At 42.0% G+C, this 21,474-nt stretch overlaps 1 protein-coding gene across 11 annotated transcripts in view; it reads right to left on the reverse strand.

Annotated features, from left to right (window-relative positions):
- Positions 1 to 21,474, reverse strand: part of MEGF11 (multiple EGF like domains 11) — a 268,163-nt gene that overhangs the window by 106,754 nt on the left and 139,935 nt on the right. Inside the window, exon 1 of one of the 11 annotated variants that reach the window (XM_062601767.1) lies at positions 196 to 229. The exons of the other annotated variants lie outside the window; for them this stretch is intronic. Coding sequence (XP_062457751.1) covers positions 196 to 214 — 19 coding nt within the window. The 5' untranslated portion in view covers positions 215 to 229. Of the gene's footprint in view, positions 1 to 195; positions 230 to 21,474 lie in introns of those variants that run through there. 11 annotated transcript variants of the gene reach the window in all.

Consider the following 21,474-nt stretch of genomic DNA (forward strand, 5'->3'; position numbering starts at 1 on the left):
TTTTCATATGCTTTTTTTTCTTTTCAAGGAACAACAAACCAACCAGGGACTAACACATATAAATAAGGCATCTGACATGAAGCTGGTGTCACAAAAAGAAGAAAATGTCAGATTAAAGGCTGGAAGAACAGCAGTAATTCAGCACTTGAGCCAGTGAATTACGATATTCTCTTTAATTACGTGAGCACAGGCTACCATTTACATGCCCTGGCATTTTCTGCCTTCTGAGCTTGTAGCTTTGCAGCCTTGAGGTTCCTAAACATGGGGTTTGATTTTCCAAGCCTAAGGACTCTGGATCCTCTCTGGCTGATGGGGATTTTCAATGAATCCATGATTTAAAGGAACCTTTGGCAAATCTTCTTCTTTCACACCCATTTCAGGCTTGGCTTCTGCACGTGTAAATATGCAGTTGTAAAATGACCCAACCAAGTGGCAAAAACCTGAGGTTAACCTGAGGCTGGCAGAACCTGCGATCAATCTCGTTTTCCAAGTTTATGGATCAGTCTTCATCAGACAGAAAGGAAAAGATGGGAAGGGAACATCAGCCAATTTTTCTGTAAATGGGTAGATTATTGTTCACAGGAGGAAATGAATCTAATTTTGTGTTTGTTTTGTGTTTCTTTCTTCTTAAAGACAGCAGAACAGCTTTTCATCCTTCAAGAAAGATTGTACTGATTCTCTCTGAAGTTCATTGTCTGAATCAGATAAGAAACATGTGGCTGATTCAGGCCCTGATTTAATCTCAAATGATGATCACATTAGTCATTGACTTTCCAACATGTGGTACCTAATTCAATCACAGCACTTCACTTTATTTAGTATCCTCTGAGGAAACATTTTCTTTCCAAAGTAATCCTTGTTTAAAGAACATTCCTACAGTATTCTGTAGGATGCTTAGAACAGTTACCTATAGCTGTACACTTCTATTTTGGGAAAGTGAAAACAAAATCACTGTAATTCAAAGAAAAGTTGGGTATTTGGATGTCAGCCTCGTCAAATCCTGTAATGAACTCCATATATTTTGGAAGCAGCAAAATGGGAGGAACAACTTCTACTCCTGACAGATATCAAAGTGTTGCATTTTCAGAATTCCATCATGAGCTATTTTGACAGAGACTTCAAAAGAAGTGAAAATTAGAACACAAAAAAGCCCTGAGAATATTTCCTATTTCTTTTTGTAGAAATTACTCTTTGGTTTAATGAGCCTTTAACTCTACTGACAATCTCGATGTTACAAGGAGTTTAAAACCATGAAATACTTCATAAGGCAGCAACAACATTCTATGCAACACGAGCATTGTCTTGGTAGAATGTGTTTAGAGAAGATGCTGCATTCTTTAAAATGTTTTCCCAGTGTCATATTAATGGCAGGCAAAGTCTGTTCTTTAATTAGAGTTTTACTGTGGTGAATTAAAAAATACATGGGCAGAGTATCAAGAGTCTAATAAAACTAAATGAAGATATGATCTTTCCTCTGTACGAAACCCAGCAGTCTTTGCTCTGGCAAAACTTGCATCAATACTTCATTATTATTGTCTAGGACAGAACTGCAATAATAAGATCTGCAAGTAACTTACTTAGAAATTCTGATTTCCAGCTGGGTAAGACATTCTCTCTATCTCTCTCAACATCTATAATGGACTTAGATGTTTTCATTGACTATCTCATTAAATCTTTCTGTAGCATGTCTGCACACAAGTACTGTGAGTTTTGCCTCCAAGAAGAGGTAGAAAGATGTGTGGGTATCCCTAAAATACTGCAGGATGGGTATAGAGGAAGGAATCAAGCACCCTTCAACAAACAAGTGTTGGAGAGGCTGCCAGGGGGGCTCAAGAGTGGCAGCAGCATTGCTCCAAGGTGGTTCAAAGAAAACGATGAAGAACTTGAGGCCTTTTCACTGAGGATTAGGAGCTGTGGATACAACACCTGTGCCTGGTGGGAAAGAGTTCAAAGGCTTATAAAAAGCTATGTGCAATATCTACTTAGAGCTACTTGCTATTCTAAATAGTGTATGGTCTTTAGCTGAGTGCTTAGCAAGTCAGGGCTGTGGGACAAGGAATAAAACCTTTTCAGTTATGTAATATACATAACTGAATTGTATATTTGAATTAAATTCCTTTATTCTCTTTTCAGTTAACGCCTGCCAACCCTGATCCAGTTGAGAGCAGACCCACAGGGCCAGACTAGAGTAGGTTAGGCCACACTGAATGACCTTCAGTCACATCCCCAACAAGCCCCCTGCAACAGGGCAGGAGAACATTGCCTGTCACCTGAGGAATCCACCATGCTGAAAGCAATCTTATTTCCCCACTGAAGTGACCTTTCCACCTTCTGTGACTGCAGAGTGGTGTTAACTGTGTAGAATCAAGTGGGATCAACCCCTTTTGGCAAAGCTCTCCGGGAGATGCGCTCAGCTCTTTATTTTTCACAGCACATAAACTGAGCATCGGAAGGTCACCCTGCTGATGTTTTGCCAGATATGCAATATACCTTTATTTGCAGTTAAAGCAGTGCTTAAAGAAGAACAGCTTCTTGTCAGTGAAATAGCGAGTGCTGGAGAGCAGGCTCCTTCTCATTCTCATTCACACGCAGGGATGTGTCCCTTCACCTTTGGCTGTAGGTCAGCATGCAAATTGACATGAGTGAAAAGACTGGCTGATCAGTGAGTAAAGTGGTACTATGAAGATAAGCATATGGAAGAAATGCTACAGTTAGCTAGCCAGCTTCCAATTACTCCATAAAGATTCACCTTCAGGGGGACATATCAGCACATCCCTCATGAGTAACCTAACACACAGGACTGACTCATCAGTCATTTCTAAGGTGATCAATAAAGCAATTTATTTTATTGCATTAATATGGAAAACCAAAGTAAACACTGTGGATTGTGGTACTTCCTTTTATTTTCAACAATGTAGCTGTAGAGTAAAGGGAACTGCTTCTTGCCCCTCACCACAATCCTGTCCTAAAGTTGACTACCTGTGCACTGCTTTTCAGGGAAATAATACCAGCTTAAAGGATGTTCTGCCCCAATAACTGAATGTAGGAAAAAATCTCGCCTTCTCTACTGTGAATTCTGTTACTTGAGGTCTTTGAGAAAGAATTAGAGCACCAGAAGTCCTGGTGGCCTTTGAAATAGGGGTGTCTTTTATACCTAAAACAGTTCAAAGGCTTAGAAAAGAGATGTGCAGGTATCCACACAAGCTACTTGCTGTTCTCTTTTCTTCTAGGCATACTTGAATCTTCACATGGCTCTTTAATGTTACCTAATGTCTTCAAGATATCTTAAATACACTGCTGTCTTCCTCTTATAAACCATTAATAGTAATGTCCTTTTCAGGCACATAAAAAGAAACAGGTTTTTTTCAGTCTTGCCCTGTGTAAGTCAGTAAAGCCAAGAATATTCAGTCATCGAAACCACATCATAAGACTCAGCACAGTCTCTACAAGAGCTTGCTTATATTTGCCAACAGAAAATAGGAAGTGCAAAGCTACTGGGGAAGAAAAGGGGAAAATACTGAAATACTAGGATATTACATCCTCTTTTCATGTCACTCAGGCACTGAGGTGTGGGATGTTCTGTTAATAAAGAGGTAATCAGAGAGGTAGATAAATACCGCGTAACTTAAATCCCATGAGTCAAAGCAGGGATGGCTCTAAGTGAGTTGGGGATGGTAGAAGACACACACGCCAGAACCAGAAGAGTTTTCTGCAGTCAAATCCCAGTGTCCCTAAAGCAGCTCCTTATACTGCAACATTGCTGCAGCGCTTCTGCACCTCTTCTTTAGGATGATGCTGGGAGAGCAAAGCAGCCACAGGTCTGCTAACCTGATCCAGCAGTTTATACTCACATCACAGCCAGCAGCAAAATGAGCAAGCCCTGAGTGCTGCAGAGGAAATGAAGATGCTGCCACTGCCTCCCTATGGCTCCCTCTGTGTAGCAGTAGGACTGGCTTCATTTCGGAGAGCTAGGCAGGAAGATAAAGTCTTGTCTCATAAATTATTGAGATTAGATGTCTAAACCTTGATATTTTATTTTGACTTCTGAACATGTTCAGATGCTGTTCACTGAAGCACAAATTAATGCCAATTTCTAAAGCAAGAGTTGCTCTAAACCGGGAAATGAAACTTTTTGTTGTGATGTTAAAAACAGACAATCCTTAAACTGCTTTACATCTTGAAAAATAGGATGATCAAAGCTGTTCACCCTCACAGGCAGTTATGGGTTTGCTGAACTGAAATGTTTTGACAAAATCCCAACCGTATGGAAGCGTGTGCTTTCGGAACAGCTTCACCCAGTGTGGATTGCTGTATCAAGCAGACAAACCTCAGGCAGGCAGAAAACAGTAAATCATCACTCCTCAGGATTTTTCCTCATTGTTTACCAACAAAGTGTTAGTGTCTCCAGTGTTATCTGTGGGTCAGCTTCAAAGAAAGCAGGAAAATGTACACAGGAGCTCAAGTTTGGTGCTTGGAGGTTCAGTCTCACTTTGAGCAGTCCGAGGAACTGCCTATGTGAAACAGCTTTCTCTCTGGATTAATTGAATTTCTCTCTTTCTTAGTGACAACTGCCACTGAAAAGGAAAAAGCAAAACAGACATACGTGAATTCCTGGCTGGCTGGCAGCAGGGAAGCAAGCAGGATCTTGCTGGAAGAGAGCACAGCATCTGTGCATCAAGGCTTTTAAATGCCAGGTTTCCTGTAAGGTTCAGATCCCTACATTCTCCCAGTGGCAGCTGAGCTGTATTTCCAAAAGCCACAAAGAAAAAGAGAAGTTTTCAGAAGACTGCCATCAAAACTCTTCACTGACCATGACAAGCACCTTGGAGACACTGCAGTGCCCCTTGCAGCCAGGGAATTTCTTTCTGTGGACTATAATGACACAGGCTGGCTGTTGCGGGTTAAGTTAGTGCCACCTGGAAAACGACATTGATGCCACAACTTCAGGGTTTCCTTTACTGAGCAAGGTTCTCTGCTCACTGCAGAGTATCAGAGCAGAGCAAACACTGCAGGCACACATCAAGCATTAAATAATCGATGAGAAGAAAAAGACATGAGCCCAAAGAAGACCACTATGCTTGCTGATAAACAGGAGCCACCCTGGCAAAGGGTGCATACTGCCTTGTAGATGAATACTGCTGGTGTAGATGGGGATTGTGTAGTAGATGGTGATTTAGGAATGCTGCTGACACAAATACACAAATCTGATGACACAGGAAATTAGCATCCATTTGACTTCCCCCCACCTTTCAGAAGAATTTACTAAATATAGTTCACCCTTTAAATATTGAAGGATATCTGCAGAATGTTGTTGTTTTTGAAAGGGTTCTTTCCTGACTGGATTTTCCTCATCAGGTTTAGTAATCAAGTTGTTTTATTTGGAATGGATAATTATTAGTTGAATAATTAATTATTCAGAGTACATTGCTAACTAAAATTCAAAGTATGCTGGTATAATAAAATAAAATCGACAATATGCAACCATTTAGGTTCTAAATTGTGCAGTAACATCAAAATGTGTAGGGTTTTTTGCACATCTAATAGAATTGCTGTCATCATCAAAGTCCCATACAAACACTGACTAAAACTCATGGTCCACTGATGAGTTAGAAAATACACTGTATCACCTTCTGTAGAAGGGAAACTGAAAGAGCCAAATTACACTGAACTACAAAGCTACTCAGAAAATAAGTTGTAGCACTGAGATAGAACAGCTCCAAGTTCTAAGGTTTAAATTTATGCTATAAATACTTTATAGTGTGTTTCTTCACTACATTTATAATTCTCTGCTGAATTAAACGTATGAAAAATTGCTCCTTTATGTGTACAGATATTAATTTAGAAAGTATTTTTCCATTTCTCATCAATAATAGTGTTTAAAAAGTGTAAAACTGGTATGAGCAACATCACTGGTACACAAACTGAAGTGGTTTGGTGCAGGACGTGAAATGTGAACATCCTGGGGAAGCTACCCAGCCACGAACGCCTGTGTCGTGGTTTAAACCCAGTCAGGTAATTTCGTTCGCTCACTTCCCCATATTTATATGGACATCATACCAAAGAGGCTTTAAGGAACTCCCCATGGACATCAAGGAATCATGGAATGGTTTAGGTTGGAAAGGAACTTAAAGCTCATCCAGCTCCAACCCCTGCCACGGGCAGGGACACCTTCCACTAGAGCAGCTTGCTCCAAGCCCCTGTGTCCAACCTGCCCTTGAACACTGCCAGGGATGGGGCAGCCACAGCTTCTCTGGGCACCCTGTGCCAGTGCTTCAGCACCCTCACAGGGAAGAGCTTCTGCCTAAGAGCTCATCTCAGTGTCCCCTCTGGCAGGTTAAAGCCATTCCCCTTGGCCTGTCCCTACAGGCCCTTGTCCAAAGCCTCTCTCCAGACTACTTCTGATCTCCAGATGTTTGCCTTCAGCTGATTCTAGCTCGGGCAGTGACACCAAGTGACACTCAGGCCACATCTACACAGTGCTGAGCAATGTGACTGTGGCACACACAGACCACCTGAGCTGGCTGCAGACCAGCTCGGGCAGGCATTACAGCAGTGAAGCTTCAGCTAAGTTATCTTTAGCAGGGGCTGGGTAAGACCCACCCAACACCCACGCTGACAACTTTGCTTAACTGCTCTTGCTACCCTTGGCTTCAGTAGGGCCAGGAATTGGGAAGGCTGGGTCAAAGTAACAGGGCTGTCTGCAGCAATCACCCCTCTGACTGCAGAGCAGACTCAACCTTAATAAATGCTTATTCAGCAGAATAAAATTCGAATTAAAGCTGGCTAAACCAGTAATCACTTCTTCAGTCAAAACAAGGCACAGGCTGGAGTGCACAGAAAAGGGGCACCTCCTGATCCAAGACTTTCCCCTCTGTGTGAATCCCATCAGCTTGCATCAAAAAAACAGACAGAAACTGAAGAAAACCCTGAAGTCTTTGGTTTACACAAATGATATATAGCAATTCCACAAAAAGGCTCTACTTTATATGATTCTCTCTCCTGATTTTACAGGTCCCAGCTGCACCGTTCTCTCTATAAAGGATTCTTTGGCCACAGTTTGTTTCTCTGTATTTTCTTCCATCACCATTACCACTTCTGGTGTCCTCCTTCACTCAGGCTTTAACAAAACCAAACCCAAGGTAAGTCACACAATACTTGCTGCAAGATTTCCCACAGACTGTGCTGGGACCTGCTAAGTTTTGTTCCCCCATCAATTGCCTGGGTGACAGAATTACAAGCTCAGCAAGGCAGGAGATCCAAAAGGCAGCAAAGGTACACATAGAAAACTGCACACACAGAGAGCGCTGGAGCTTCTGCAAGGATTTTTCAATTCAACATTGTTAAAGGTAAAAAGAACTATGTTCATAGTGTACCAGAAGGACATGGCCTTATAGAGGCCTCGTAGCTAGCAAGGTTTAAAAGCTTTATTGTTCCATATCTTGCATATATGCAGACTCCGCTATTTGGCACATCCTTAATTTCTGTCAAACTAAAAGAATTTGAACATTTTCTGTCAGGGAGCTGGTGTAAATCTTGAAGAAAGCTTAAAAAAAAACCTCTCTACTGTTGACTCATTTCACTCAATCCTAGGCAGATCTGAGAGAAGGAAGGCTTGAAAGCAACGTTATGAGCCCAAGAATTATCAACTCTTGAAAGGCACACCGAAAATTGCACTGGGAGATGGGTATTAAGGTAGTGGAAATTATTGGGTCTGTGCACTTAACAGATTAAGGAGGTGACTTCCCACTGAGACTTGAGAACACAGGTGCACATAATTTGAAAACTCTGCATTTTTAACCTTTTCAATTTGCTAGCAAAGCAAGGAAGTTGTTGAGAAGCTGCAGTAAACATGGCAATTCAATCAGCTTCTGCCAGCCTCTATCTCCCGACTCTGATTCTTTAACCCAACAGGTCGGTCGGCCCTGGGAAGTCTCTTTGCCAATGAGCCATAAGCAGCTAAACAGAGTTGAAAGTAACAGGAACACTTTTTTAGCAACTGCCTAATAAAATCTCTTAATTTCCTGCAATGGTTCCTCCGGCCACCAACGCTCATGGTAGTTGTCGAAACCAATGTGCTGTTCTCTGCTCTTCCTCCTAGGAATTGCAAGAGGACCTGTATAAAAGGGCTAAAGTCAACTTCTTAATAGCAGTCTGCTATTACTTTCTGTCCGTTTTTAAATACAGGGCCCTACAACCCACAACTGATGGGTGATAACACTCTTTTGTAAAAGTTTCTAAAGCATGCTAGATGTGAACACAGATTTCAAGGCTTTACTTTTACCTGCTCCTGTCAAGAGACTTCAGTTTACCTCTTAGACCCTGTGGACTGTTGAAACAATTCTCATCTCATAATGCAAATACTCTGAATTCTATTAAAATCAAAACACACTTAACTGCCAAGCAACAACAAGCACATTTTATGCATAAACTGCCTAATTCCATCTACTAAGCTTCTGAAAACACTAGTAATTGTAGCTCATCATAGCTACACCTAGAAAGATAACCTTGGAATGGATTTCTGCCTGCCCTCCAATTACAGGCAAACCACTGTTTACATCTCACTTAAGGCAACAGGACCCAGTTGTGACATAGGGCTACCACGCTGACAGCAATGCCATAGACATAACGAATAGTAGAGCAAAGACTCAGAAGGCAGACACACTAATTAAAATCCTGATCCACAGCCCACTGAAATGACAGCAAAAGACACCATTTGTTTTCCAAATGTAGCCTTATAACCTAAATGATCTTCAGACTTGTTCCAGCAACAGACAGACTAGCTGCCACCCACAAAATATTGGCAGGCTGAGTTTCAGTAAAGATTTGAAACTGTCAATCCAAGGCCCTGTTTTCTTAAGTCTCAATTATCATAGCGTTTTTCCTGTGGGAGATCTTCAATATATCCCATTTGGAGCACAGCTCACCCCAAGCAGAGCTTCCAGCATCCCTCCTCACAGGCTCTGACTGCTCGACTACATTCACCTTATTTTACACTATTCACACACGTCCTGTAAAGTTCTTTATTGAGACTGAGTTTTTACAGCTTAATTTTAAGGCACTCAATAGATGTGCTCAAAGAGATCTGAAAGCCCCACGTTCTCCATATGTTCTCAATTGTCAGTAGGTCAAAACCTACTTGCTCAGCCCGCCTGAGATACAACGGGAAGGCTTTGGAATTAGAGCTTCTAACAACTCGGCTCCTCCTGATTCTTGTGCAAAGCACTCAATCTCTCTTGGCATTTAAACTAAAGACATTTTTATTTGCTGTTACTTTTGACTGGCCTTGGAAAGAACACTTCAATGAAATATCGTTACTGTAAACACCTTAAAAAGCAGTTTTAGACCAAGAAAAGCTATACGAATTTGATCACATTAATTATTTTCACTAGCACATCTGTCAATAATACTTTGATAATTCACAATGATCTAGCAGTTAAATCTACAGAGCAGTGTGGTTTCACTTCAGAACCAAGGAATGCTTAATACTGTTTTCCTCTCAGCATTTCACCACTCCACTACAGAAGAAAACACCTCCTGTTTTAATTTATAGCAATCATAATCAAATAGCTGAGGGCTTTTTTCCCACCCTCAATATTATAAGTTAGACATAGTGGAGCAGTTAATGTTTTTATTAGGTTTTGATCTCGCATTTTGTGAAGACTGGGGGAATTATTTTTTACTGAGATGGATTTCCCAGGTTGTCAGCTGCTTACTGCACGCTAACACAGGGAAAGGTATTCCTGAGAAAAATAAGCAGATTAAAAATATAATAACAAAGGTGCCAGAGCTTACACAAATAAAGTCCATTACAATTCACAGTGGGCTAATGAAAAGCCATTGTGCAACACTCCGAAAGTATGCTGTGACATTAGGAACCACCGGAGAGCCTGCTGGCAGAAATCAATGGCAAAGCTTCTCTCCAGGGAATACTCGCACACTCTGCTCCTAAATCTCACTGCTGTGTACAAATTTTTGAGCAAAGCTCAAAGCCATTCATCCGGTATGGCTGGTCCTAAAAGTCTGCCATTCCTAAGTCAGCATCTACAGAAGCCAAAAAGAAATGCCCAACATATCCCAGAAATAAGCAGAGACACGGTTTCTGTTGGCATGCACGGCCTGGCTAAGGACCACTTAGGGCAGCTGTCTTAGATCACTTCATTCTTAGCTTGTTAAGACTGATTCTTCCCAACCAATGCACCAGGAAGTTTTTCCGCATTCCAGATTTTATCTTATTAGTGACCAGCTCATTTTAGCAACCAAATCAGCACAAGTTTGGTAAAACTGTAAACTAGTTTACCACCACTAAGTAGTTAAAGTACATTATACAGTACAGCACCACCAGTCACATATCTTCCCTAACCAGCCATTCTTTTTGCCTTCATGTCTTTCTGAGGTGTGAAAGCTCAGAGAAAATACGTGGCTGCAGGCTGAGCAAACCCCAGGAGTATGTAAACCCAAAGTATTCCTGCACTTTGATGCTGCTCTCCTCTACTGACCGTGTGCAAGCAGAACTGGAGGAGAAAACATGGGATGGAAAGTGTTAGATAGAGAAAAGAAAATCACTGAGAGTGGGAGGAAAGGGGAAATGTATGTTAGGAAAGAAAGCTGAGGGGAATAGGTTTAAAGAAAGAAAATAAACCCTACATAAAATCCAGAGAAAAACAGGGAGAAAAACAAACAGCTGAAAGGAGATGTGTGCTCCTGCTGTCCTTACCAAGGACTCCCCGCTTTAGTGTCCCACATAATATGTCCCTGAAAATAATGAAGGTCACCAGCACATTAGAGGAAGTAGCGAGCAATGAGTAGCCCATTACAGGCACCACAGAAATGATCAATTTGTTTATCCTTGTTAAGGGAACACAGATAACAATGTGCTAAGGGGATAGCCGCATCGTGCTTCTGAAGACTTCCGTTCCCCGGCCACTTCCCCTCCCTGGTGACACACACAGAACCCTGGCTTTTCGCTCTTGGGTCGCCTGGGAATAATGACTAGCTGTAATAAAACCAGGAGCTGCTCCTTGCACATCCCAACCTCTAAGGCCTGATTTCCTGGCAGCTGCATTCGCAGGGGTTTATAAGTCAATTTTTAAAACTCAGGCCAGCATTAACAAACTGACAAGTGGCACCCAGTCACGTCCCTGTTGTCACAGTTATTGAGGCCTCTGGAGACAGTGTCAAAGAAATAAAGCCAATTTCTTTTTTTTTGCTTAATTTGTGTCAATTGATTTCCTATTTTTAATTAATAATTCTAATTATGATGCAGCAAATTTACCCAACAGACACAACTAGTTTAATCAGCATGTATTGATTGTAACAGTAGAATTATCCCAACGTTCCTGACACCATTGATTTTCTCTTGTGCGACTGTAAGAAAACAGAAACGGGACTGACTCTGCTGTCGGCTCACTGTGCTGATGATCCCTGAGCTATGAATTGCTGCTCTTGACCCTACAAATAAAAACACAGACATTATCTACTACTTCAGCACTTCAGAGAGGGACTCTGGTGATTATGACAGATATAAGGGAGCTCAGTCTCAGCTGCAGCAGCAGGAAAATGAAGCTGGTAGGCACCAAATTGAAGAAGAAAGTAAATCGTAAGGCAACAGTTAGAAAAGAATCTGTAAAACTGAGCTAAATCATTTGCTTTAAGTTCCTAATTTGTCCTCACTTTGGACAGCCCCAAAACATCTATTAACTTTAAGCACACGCTTAAATACCATCAACAGCCACTGATGGCTCCACAACAAGTGTGTTAGGGGTGAGGAAGAGAAGGGAATTTACAGACAATGCTGGTGTGGCCCATGCTGCTGTTTAGCACCTTTGCTGGAGGCATTGAGGATTCCTGCAGTGCTCTGCTCATCAAGCCCCGGGTTCTGCAGAAATGATGCAAAAACCCCACTTCTAGTGGCACAGAGTATTTTTAACCACTTGCAATCTGAATGCTCCAACTCTGAAAGTGTAAAAAGCTTTGCAGAATGAGATCTCCCATGTGCCTCAGGTATAACGGTGTGGCAAGGAAGTCTGCAATGGGATGGTGTGTACCAGCTATCAGTTCTCGCCTCTTGATTGCCTTACTTAACAACAATCTATTACATAGAATCATAGAATCACAGACTGGTTTGGGTTGGAAGGGACCTTAAAGCTCATCCAGTTCCAACCTGGAACTGGGGGAAAGAACCCCTGCCTAAGATCTCACAGGGAAGAACTTGTGCCTAAGAGTTCATCTCAGTCTCCCCTCTGGCAGGTTAAAGCCATTCCCCTTGGCCTGTCCCTACAGGCCCTTGTCCCAAGCCCCTCTCCAGGTTTCCTGCAGCCCCTTTAGGCACTGGAGCTGCTCTAAGGTCTCCCCTTAAGGAGCCTTCTCTTCTCCAGGCTGACTCAGCCCAGCTCTCTCAGCCTGGCTCCAGAGCAGAGCTGCTCCAGCCCTTGCAGCATCTCCATGGCCTCCTCTGGACTCACTCCAACAGCTCCACTTCCCTCTTGTGCTGTCACCCCAGAGCTGGACACAGAATGCAGGGGGGTTCTCCCCAGAGCACAGCAGAGGGGGAGAATCCCCTCCCTCAACCTGCTGCTCACAGTGCTGGGGATACAGCCCAGGACACGGGAATGGGGATGGAAGAACAATGTGGGTGTTACTACCTGAAGGCAAAGGAAAGGCAGAGACATGTCACATCAACTACCGCTGGCAACACAGGTCAGTGGGCTTTTACCTGAAGTGTAGGGAGGAATGGCCTGGGGTTGGAACCAGCTTTAGCAGAGAGGTGTGAAAGGGAAACTCTGATTTCTAATCTAATCACAGACTAGTGGAAGATAATTTCCCAAGTTTCCCCTTACTTGGTTTTCACAACAGTTGACAATGCAAGCAGATTTAGCAGAAAAGCTGCTTTGGTAGAAGGGAAATCACCAGTAATAGAAAAAATACAGTGTTTCCTATAGCTGTTGATTTGTATTAAACATTTTCTGTTTCTGCTTACTCAAACTATAATGTGTCCATTATAAACATGTGATTATGCTAGTTAGGTTTTTGGCCAAAATACTTGGAAGAGTAAAATTGATAGATAATTACAGTAACAGTTATTTGTTCCCTGCCAGACCTGCAGTAAGGCATGCCTGCCTGCAGAGTTATGTCTTTTTAAGCCCCAAAAGATAAGCAGTACACATCATACACTTTGAATAATGAGAAAGATTTCCTATGGCCGGCATTTCAGAGCTGGAAACAGACTGCGGCTTGATACAAACCATATCTATTTATGTAAAATGGGATTTTAATTGGAGCTACTTATCCTCGTGATATAAATGAGGCAATGAGAAATGATTGATGCACTCTGGTAATTGTTGTTACACCACCTTGCAAACTACAACAAAAAATATCTTTCATGTACATAATGGCTGTTTAAATTTTAATACGATACAGAACTGCACTTCAGCAGGCAAAATATTAATGCTACATTTGGGGCAGTCTTTATGTTTAAATACAAACCATATTTAACTGAAAAATCAGAATAGATGAGGAGTGCTGGGTGGATTTGTTGAAGTGATAAATAGATCTATTTTGGAAGCACACAAAAGAAAGTAAAAAATGCATTAGCTAGTTCTTTTTCGCAGTGGGAAGGTACAAGCATGACACAGCATAAGCTCATTGTCTCCCAAAGTATAAAAAGTAGCACTAAGTAGGATGGTGTGGAGCTACATGGTCTTATAGTAGACACTGTTGGTGCTTCTTTATTCCTACCGAACAGCAAAGGTCAAGAGTGCAAACCTGGCTTCTGTTCTTTATTATACAGAAAGAATAGCCATATAAATCCTTAATAATTGTTATACTTACAGGGGAAGTAAAACCAATCTGCTCATTTAAATGAAATGAAAATTGGGCACTAAACCCACCCTGCTCTTCTCCTCCTGCTATGGAACAATGCTGCACCAGCACGTACAAACACATCAGGTCTCTCCATCACAGCTGTGTCCCACTTCCCGGAAAACTGAACAGCCAGGAAGGCTCAAAGAGGCTATTGTAGAGTCCAAGGCTTGAACAGTGCAGAGACACCAAGTGCAATAGTGCCATTAGAGATAAGTCTTCTAAAGATAGAATAAACTGCAGAAAGAAGTCTGTCCATACCAACTGATGCATCATTTGTCAGAAAAGGAACATCCAGGCTAACCTGGAAAAAATGCCAAGAAGTTGCTTGCAACAGAGGAGTGTATTGAATAAAAGACCAAAGCAATCAAGACCTTCTGTGGTTATAATCTCATTTGTGCATTGACAGTATTCCAGTCAATAGACTGTCATGCACTAGCTAAGAGTTGCATTGTAAAAATGTTTGGACTATCATATCAAATTTAATAGCTGATGCTTTACAAGGTCAGCAAAGGGAATCATTATTCTTAATAGGGTGAGTGATCAAGCCATAAATCCAGTAAAAATCAAATTTTACTTTGGTGTCTCCTATAAAACAAAATGAAAAAAAATAAATTCAATTCATAAATCTCATCATTTCTGGTGACCAGATCACATTGTGTCAGGAAAATCAGTGGCCTACTCTGCATGTAAAGCATGGTCTTGCTTTTATTGAAATCAATCTCAAGTTCTCAGTCTCTCTTAGAGGAGCAGTGGTAATGAAGGGGAACAGTCAGGTTTGGAAGGGGTAGTTCATAATTCTACACAATTATCCTGAATGTTAATATTGAACAAAGCAAATGAGGAAGCAGAAAAGGGAGCTCAGCTCATTCAACCCCATTTTACCAGCTGCAGCTCAAGCTACACAGTGAGAGCTTTCCAATACATACATTGCATGGAAGCAGGGTCAACAGAGTACATGGAATGGGTCAGACTGTCTGTTAGTGATGTCAGTACCAAAGATTTCTTTTGTTTATCAAGCCTTTCAGTGAACCTGAATCAAGTATGAGAAATGGAATGAACCCTCACATCATGTCATTTGGTTTCAGTTTGTGTTACAAAACAACTGCACTGTAAAAAAAAGCAGGGAACAGGGCTCTTGACTAAGAAACAGGAGTGGCTGGTCTTAAACCATGGCACGAACTCATCACACTGAGCATTTTTGTATCACATTGGAGGCTTCAGAATATCATTCAAGTGTCTGAGTTGAGTCCCTTCCCCTTGTAAATGCAATATTAATAAACCATATTGAGCTTCCCTACACAATAACAGGGAAACAAATACAAAACCTAAACCCTATCTGTCCTAATTCCACAGGGACCTTCCTAACCCAGCTTTGGTTATCTGCCAAAAAAAGAGGAAAAATACCCAAAGTAGATATTAACGAACTGTGAAACATGGATCAAGGGCATCTTGCATAAATCCCTGATTTGACCAGTTCAAGATATGTCCCTCTTATATACCAGTAATCACCTGGACAGAGGGTTTAGCAACTAACTCTAATTATAGAGATGTTGAGCAGTGATTTTTGTGAAGTGAGAGTTAAGCTGAGAAGAGCTTCTTGACTAGAAGCCAGTGTGCTCAATCAATGAAATCATCAAAAGAGACGAAGAATCAGACCAAGGGTAGAATGCATATGAGAATGTGAGGCTGATCATTAGTACAACTGAACTGTCACCTCAGTGTAGGCTGGAATGTGGCCATAGAAATAGATTGATAGATGAATTGTGCTCAGCAGAGAGCAGCCTTCAGTGAATTGGTGATAAGATCTTAAAATACATCTCACAATATTACAAGCCAAGGTGGAACTGCAGCCTCTGCAGCCTGTAGCTCAAAAGCCATGCAGGTCCTGCTACCTACCTAGCCTCAGGGGGCTTTCCTGCTCTGAAAGAGGGTCTTTCCCTGATGTTCTTGGGACGGCTGTACAGTGTTAGTGAGATGTTACACAGCAGCTCATGAAAACTGGAAGTGGAATGAGCTTAACGAGCTTGGAAAGACTTGGATGAGTCTGTGTGACTCAAAGATGCTGATTTCCCCTGTAACTACTGTTTTTCCAGATGACTTCATGTCTGCTAATTAGAAGGAGAGAGTCTGACTGGAACCGCTGCAATCCAAAGGAAATAGGCACTGGTGGGATGTAAGGGATATAAGGCTAAAGCTGTGTGGTAGGTTGGTTTCTGGGTTCATAGAGGCTATAATATTGCAGAGCACATATGAAGAGAAGATGGATGTCAGAAAGCTCACTGATAAAGTTTTCTTTACTGTGTTTAGCCATTTAAGTCTTCTGTGTACAGGGGCATTTTGGTTTAGGCTACCTCAGCATTAGAAGAGACAAGGAACTACCAATCTTCATGGCACATAGAGCCAAGCCCTAAGCAAATAGTGGAAAATTCATAGTGAATTCAATAGGTGCCTACTGAATCCTAAGGAAGAGGAGGCCTGGGCTCCTGTCATGATCCTCTGGCTTCTAAGTTACAGTGGTGTAACTGGAATCAAAAATCAGTGTGTAAGTCATGAGAAGACATGAGAACTTCCTTCATTCCTCACTTACGAAGTTTGTGCTGTAAGAGATGCGAGGCTCATTTCTGACTATCACACAACCAAGGGAATGGCTTTACAAGTGATGATAAAAAACCAGTATTGTTGGAATAAGTCATCCAAATAGAGCTATTTTTTCCCCAAAACCGTGTCCTGGATAAGATTTACTCCAGGTGATTTCTATCAGGCATGGACCAAGCTCCCACGTCCTCCTGAATAGTGCAGTGCACTCTAATTAAGACTTTGGGTAGCGAGTTTGCTTTTTATAGCGTGTAAAGTCCATAAACCAAAGCCATTTATGGAGCTGCCCACTAAACCTCATACCCCTTTAAAGGCATGGTGAGATCTTCCCAAAACCATTCTCATATTTCTCTTCCAAGAGACTTTAGTGTTGGTGATAGATAGCCAACCTGAGAGCAGGAGGAAGAGCAGCTCCTAACTTATCCATGAACTTGAGCTAGCACAAGGAGAGGTATAAAAGAGTCCTCAAATGTATGTGTCTCCCTTCAGGATGACAGTCGCCATTCCTTAATGTCCTTAAGCTGCAAGGAGAGAGAATGGTTTGTGGCATGCAGATGCACAGGGCTGCAAAGCCCAAAGTAAACTTCATTGAATAAATGCAAATCTTTCTGCTGACCTAAGCCGGCTTTGCTAAATCCAAAACACTGAAGTGAATTCAGATGCATGGAAATAAGGTGTTGGTTTTTTCCTGGAAATCAAGCTGGGTTCAATTCTGAGATCTTAAAGCATTTGTGTCTCCCCTCATGCTGCCCTCTCCTCTGAGAGATACCTCATCAGCAGAAAAGGTACCACATTTGTTCTTCATCACTTCTTTCCTTAGAAATCCTCCTCTGCTGCAGCAGATGAGAAATTTGGCAGCAGGGAGGCAGCAGGTGTGCTGAATGCTGCTCTCATCATCCCTCACACTGACGACTCTGCCTCATTAGTTAGAACTCCATCAGTAAACCAACCAGGGTATGGGGCCAGTATTAGCATGTGACTGCCCAGGATGCTTGACTGATACCATGCTGTTAGGCTAGCATGAAATAGTGTTTCTTCAAACCCTGCCTATGTGCCCTGCAGGGCTGAGCAGAGCCCAGGGACTAAATCCCCTGGGCAGGCTGGATACAGCTGCTTTGTATATGAAAGGATGCTGGATTGGAGCTCTAGGGACATGACTGAGTCTGTGCCAGTTAACCTCAGGATCAGAAAATCACCTGTCCCAATGACATACCCACTGTTCTCTTGGATTCTGTTGTTTGACAAACCCCAGCTGGCGTCTCCTGCCTTATCCCCAGATCTTCCATCTCTCCAAGCCTAGGTTGCCTACAAAAAAGCACCACAAACCCTTGCAGCTAATATGGAGGTAAATTTCATCCTCCCTCTGGAAATGTTAAAATGATTTGTCAGACGGTTTAGATCCCTGTATGAATGCTGTGTCCTCATCAATACCCACCACTCTGCCAGTTCTTCTGTCATTCACAAATTCTATCTGCAGTGATTTTATATTTACTTCTAGATCTTGAATGTAAATATTGATTGTACTACCAGAAGCCCACCAAAAATACATGTGATGATTATTCCACATTGACAGCTGCTTTTTGAGATCTGTCATTTAGCTTGGATTCCTCTCTATAATGCACAGTATTGCTAATTGTATAGTGCTAATTTTTCAATCCAAATATCCTTCAGAACTGAATCAAACGTTATAGAAATTGATTATATTTGCACAGCTACCCTAATTGAACTAGTAACTAAACCTGTGATCTCATCAAAGAATGAAACCAGGTTTGTGTGGAACAACCAATTTCTTGTGAAAAGCTAAACCTCATTTTAATTCCTATCTTTCAATTTTTCATTGATCCAATCCAATTAGTACCATAATTTACTGGTTTTCCTCCTGGAGTTAACAACGTCTTGTCCAAAAGCTGCTGAGGACTGTGAAAACATGCAAGGTTTTGCTTATTTTGTATTAAAGACATTTTCTGAAGTTCAAGGACACTCTGGAGGATAAAGATTGAGAACTTGCAATAGAGGAATCCAGAACAGTGACTTAGCTGCTGGGCTGGCCTCCCAAGAAAGCCCAGGGGGAAGAAGGAATATCTGAGTCATCCTCAAACCCTCCCTTTTCCAGGTCTCAAGCACAATTCAAGGAGCAATGGGGAATTGTTCACATGCTGCTTTAGAGCAGGCACAGACTGATTTCAAGCTGTACAGTTACACCAGACTCTTGCTCCACAGCAGTAATGGTCAGGAGGCATGAGAGGACCTCAGCGCTTGAAGGGCAGGGCAGAGAACAAATAGCACAGGTTACTAAGGTGGGCATTAGCAGCAAAGCAGCTATTGCTTTTTATTCCAGCTCACTCTTATCCTGTTTTCGCAAAGGACTATGATTCAGATGTAAGTTGCTGAGATCCATTTTTAATATCTCCTGATCAAAAGCGGAAGCTTAAATAACATGTAAGAAATGACTTTGATATTAAAGAGAGAGAAAGAAGAACAAATAGTTTAATTTGCTTCTTGTCTTTCTTGGCTTGGGATTTTGAAGCAGATGTTCATATGCAAACACCAAAAAACCCCATCTTCCATCCAAGTCTGAGCACATATTGCATGGTTCATCGAGATGTATAGTGAGGACTGCAACTGTGTGTATGCTTCCTGCTGACAGTGTCTTAGGAATGTCACAGGCAATGACCTGTGTAAATTCCCTCAATGTGGGACATTAAAAAAGAGAGGAGAAATCTTTAAAAAGGAAGAAAGTATCTGAGGTAACCCATACTCACAGAACATGTGTATGTGATTTCAAGCATATCCATGGGTCTAAAAAATAGGAAAAAATGCAGGTTGAGTATTACAGTAAGATTTTAATGATGGTCTTGGGAGAAAAAGAAACAAGAGATGTTTAGAGAAAGGGGCTGATTTCTGGATATTAAACTGATGAGCTACAGGGTAGTACATGTAAAGCTTCTCATAAGCAGGGGAAAGAGACTCTTCCTATCACCCAAATTCTAAAGGGCTGGAATGTCAGATTTTCAGGAGGGCTTTGATTCTTTTTGGCCTGTGAGGAATGAGAAGGAGCTGAATTATGGAAACCAAAGCCAGGCACAAGGGAAAAAAACCGCAATCAGCATGGAATGAGACAGGAGGATGTGTGATATTTCACACACCCACATCAATGCCTAACCAATGGCCCGTTGTAGTTCACTCCCGCCCTGTTCCCTTCAACCACGGAATCATCACAGATGGACATTATCACTGATCTAGTGTTTCCTATGGGTTTATGGTTTTTAAAATGTTTTTTATACATTTCATCTCCATTTCTTTTACAAGAACCTGAGGAAGACCCTCAGAAATAGTTGTCAACTGTATGTGATGAAGAGGAAAGAGGAAGGGGAAGCAGACTGAGTATTAACAAGTAAAAAGACTTCAGGTTTGGATATAAATCTGGGGTGCTTGATGCCACAGCAAGACAGTTCCTGAACTCCTACCATTTAGAAGCCTGTTCATGTAAGCATGGCTATGGATCCAGAACATAGAGGCATAAGTTATGCATGTACATATACACATCCTAATGGATTTCATGGAGATATTGTCAGCTATCTCTCTGGCTTTATTTCTGTGGAAGCTAAAATGTACCATGGTGACTTTAGTGTTTCACAGTGTCCAAGCACACCTCATGCAACTGTGTCCTTGGACCTCAAGGAAGTCTAGTCACAGCAGTCGCATTCACCATCATATAATGTTATAGGCCAAATAACTCTTCCAAGTTTGCCTCTAAATATGTCCAGGTTTTATATAGAAAACAAAAACATTAAACAGTCTCTGTGCTTGGACTTGCATTGCTGGAACAGTATCTGCTACGCAGCAGCTGAGCATAAGCTGAATGCAAAATCTGGCCCTTCATACAATGGGATATATTTGGTGTTGGGTCCAGATAAGAACAAAAAAGCAATTGTCTGAATTTAATCAGCTGGTGATAGTTGGCAGTGCAAGAAGGTTTTATGCAGGTCTTTATTTGTCCCAGCAATAACAAGAATATTGGAATTCATATCCAGGAGATAAGAGAGCACCTTGTCACTCAAGCACAGCTAACAAGGGAAATTCTATTTGGTCCAGACATGTAAATGCCAAATGCTTAGTCTGGTTATTATTGTAAATTCCATTTTTACAACATCTTATTTTTAAAATGGTCTCTTAATTGATTTTTAATTATATTTTTCAATGACATTTAACTACAAGTGCTTTGTAAATATAGACACACACATACACAAATACATTGAAGGAGAAAATACCGATACATTAGAGGTGCTATCTTCATGGACTGCACTAAGGAGAAATTCTAGTGCTCTCTTTAGGGGTTTTGCATAATGAAGTCAGATCAGATTTGTTCTGGGCTTAAGTGGGTGCAGTTCTACCTCAGGCAGCTGATGCCAGATGATACACAGCATCAAAGCCATCAGCACGGAAGTGCACTGCACTTTCCTGGCACTCAGAGTGGGAAGCCTGAAGCACTCTATGAATCAACTCAACTCCCTTGACTCTCTGGCTCAGCATCCCTCAGGTCTGGGGTCCAAAGCATTATGTGTCATTCAAGAGAGAAACCATGCACAGGGAAATGCTGGAACCAGCACCCTCAGCTCCCACCACCCAAGGCACCTTACATTAGCCACCAGATTTGTTGGAAACCACTCACTGTTGTAGCTGCTGTTCCCACTAGGCTCTGCCGATGAGGCGCTGGGCTCCCCTGGCCCGTCAGAAGTGGCCCTTCCTGACATGGGATGGGGAGAAAATGGGAGACGGAACAAAAGGAGAAGATGGACATGGGAGGATAAAAGAAGGGAAAGGGAGCATCTGTAACCGAACTCTTCCAACAGCTTTGTTACACACACACACGGAGCACACTTAGGGCTGTCAGTGACGGCTTTGCACTGGCCCTAGCTGGCTCCAGGTCAGGCATGGAGGAGCTGATCCACAGGGATGCAGGTTCACACTAGGGCTGCAGAGCAGGCAGGCACCCAGGTTTGGCTGTGCTGGCTGTCC

Source organism: Pezoporus occidentalis, unplaced genomic scaffold (genome assembly GCF_034315485.1).
Source record: "Pezoporus occidentalis ecotype Australia unplaced genomic scaffold, CSIRO_AGI_Poc_V1 ctg72, whole genome shotgun sequence".
NCBI lineage: Eukaryota > Metazoa > Chordata > Aves > Psittaciformes > Psittacidae > Pezoporus > Pezoporus occidentalis.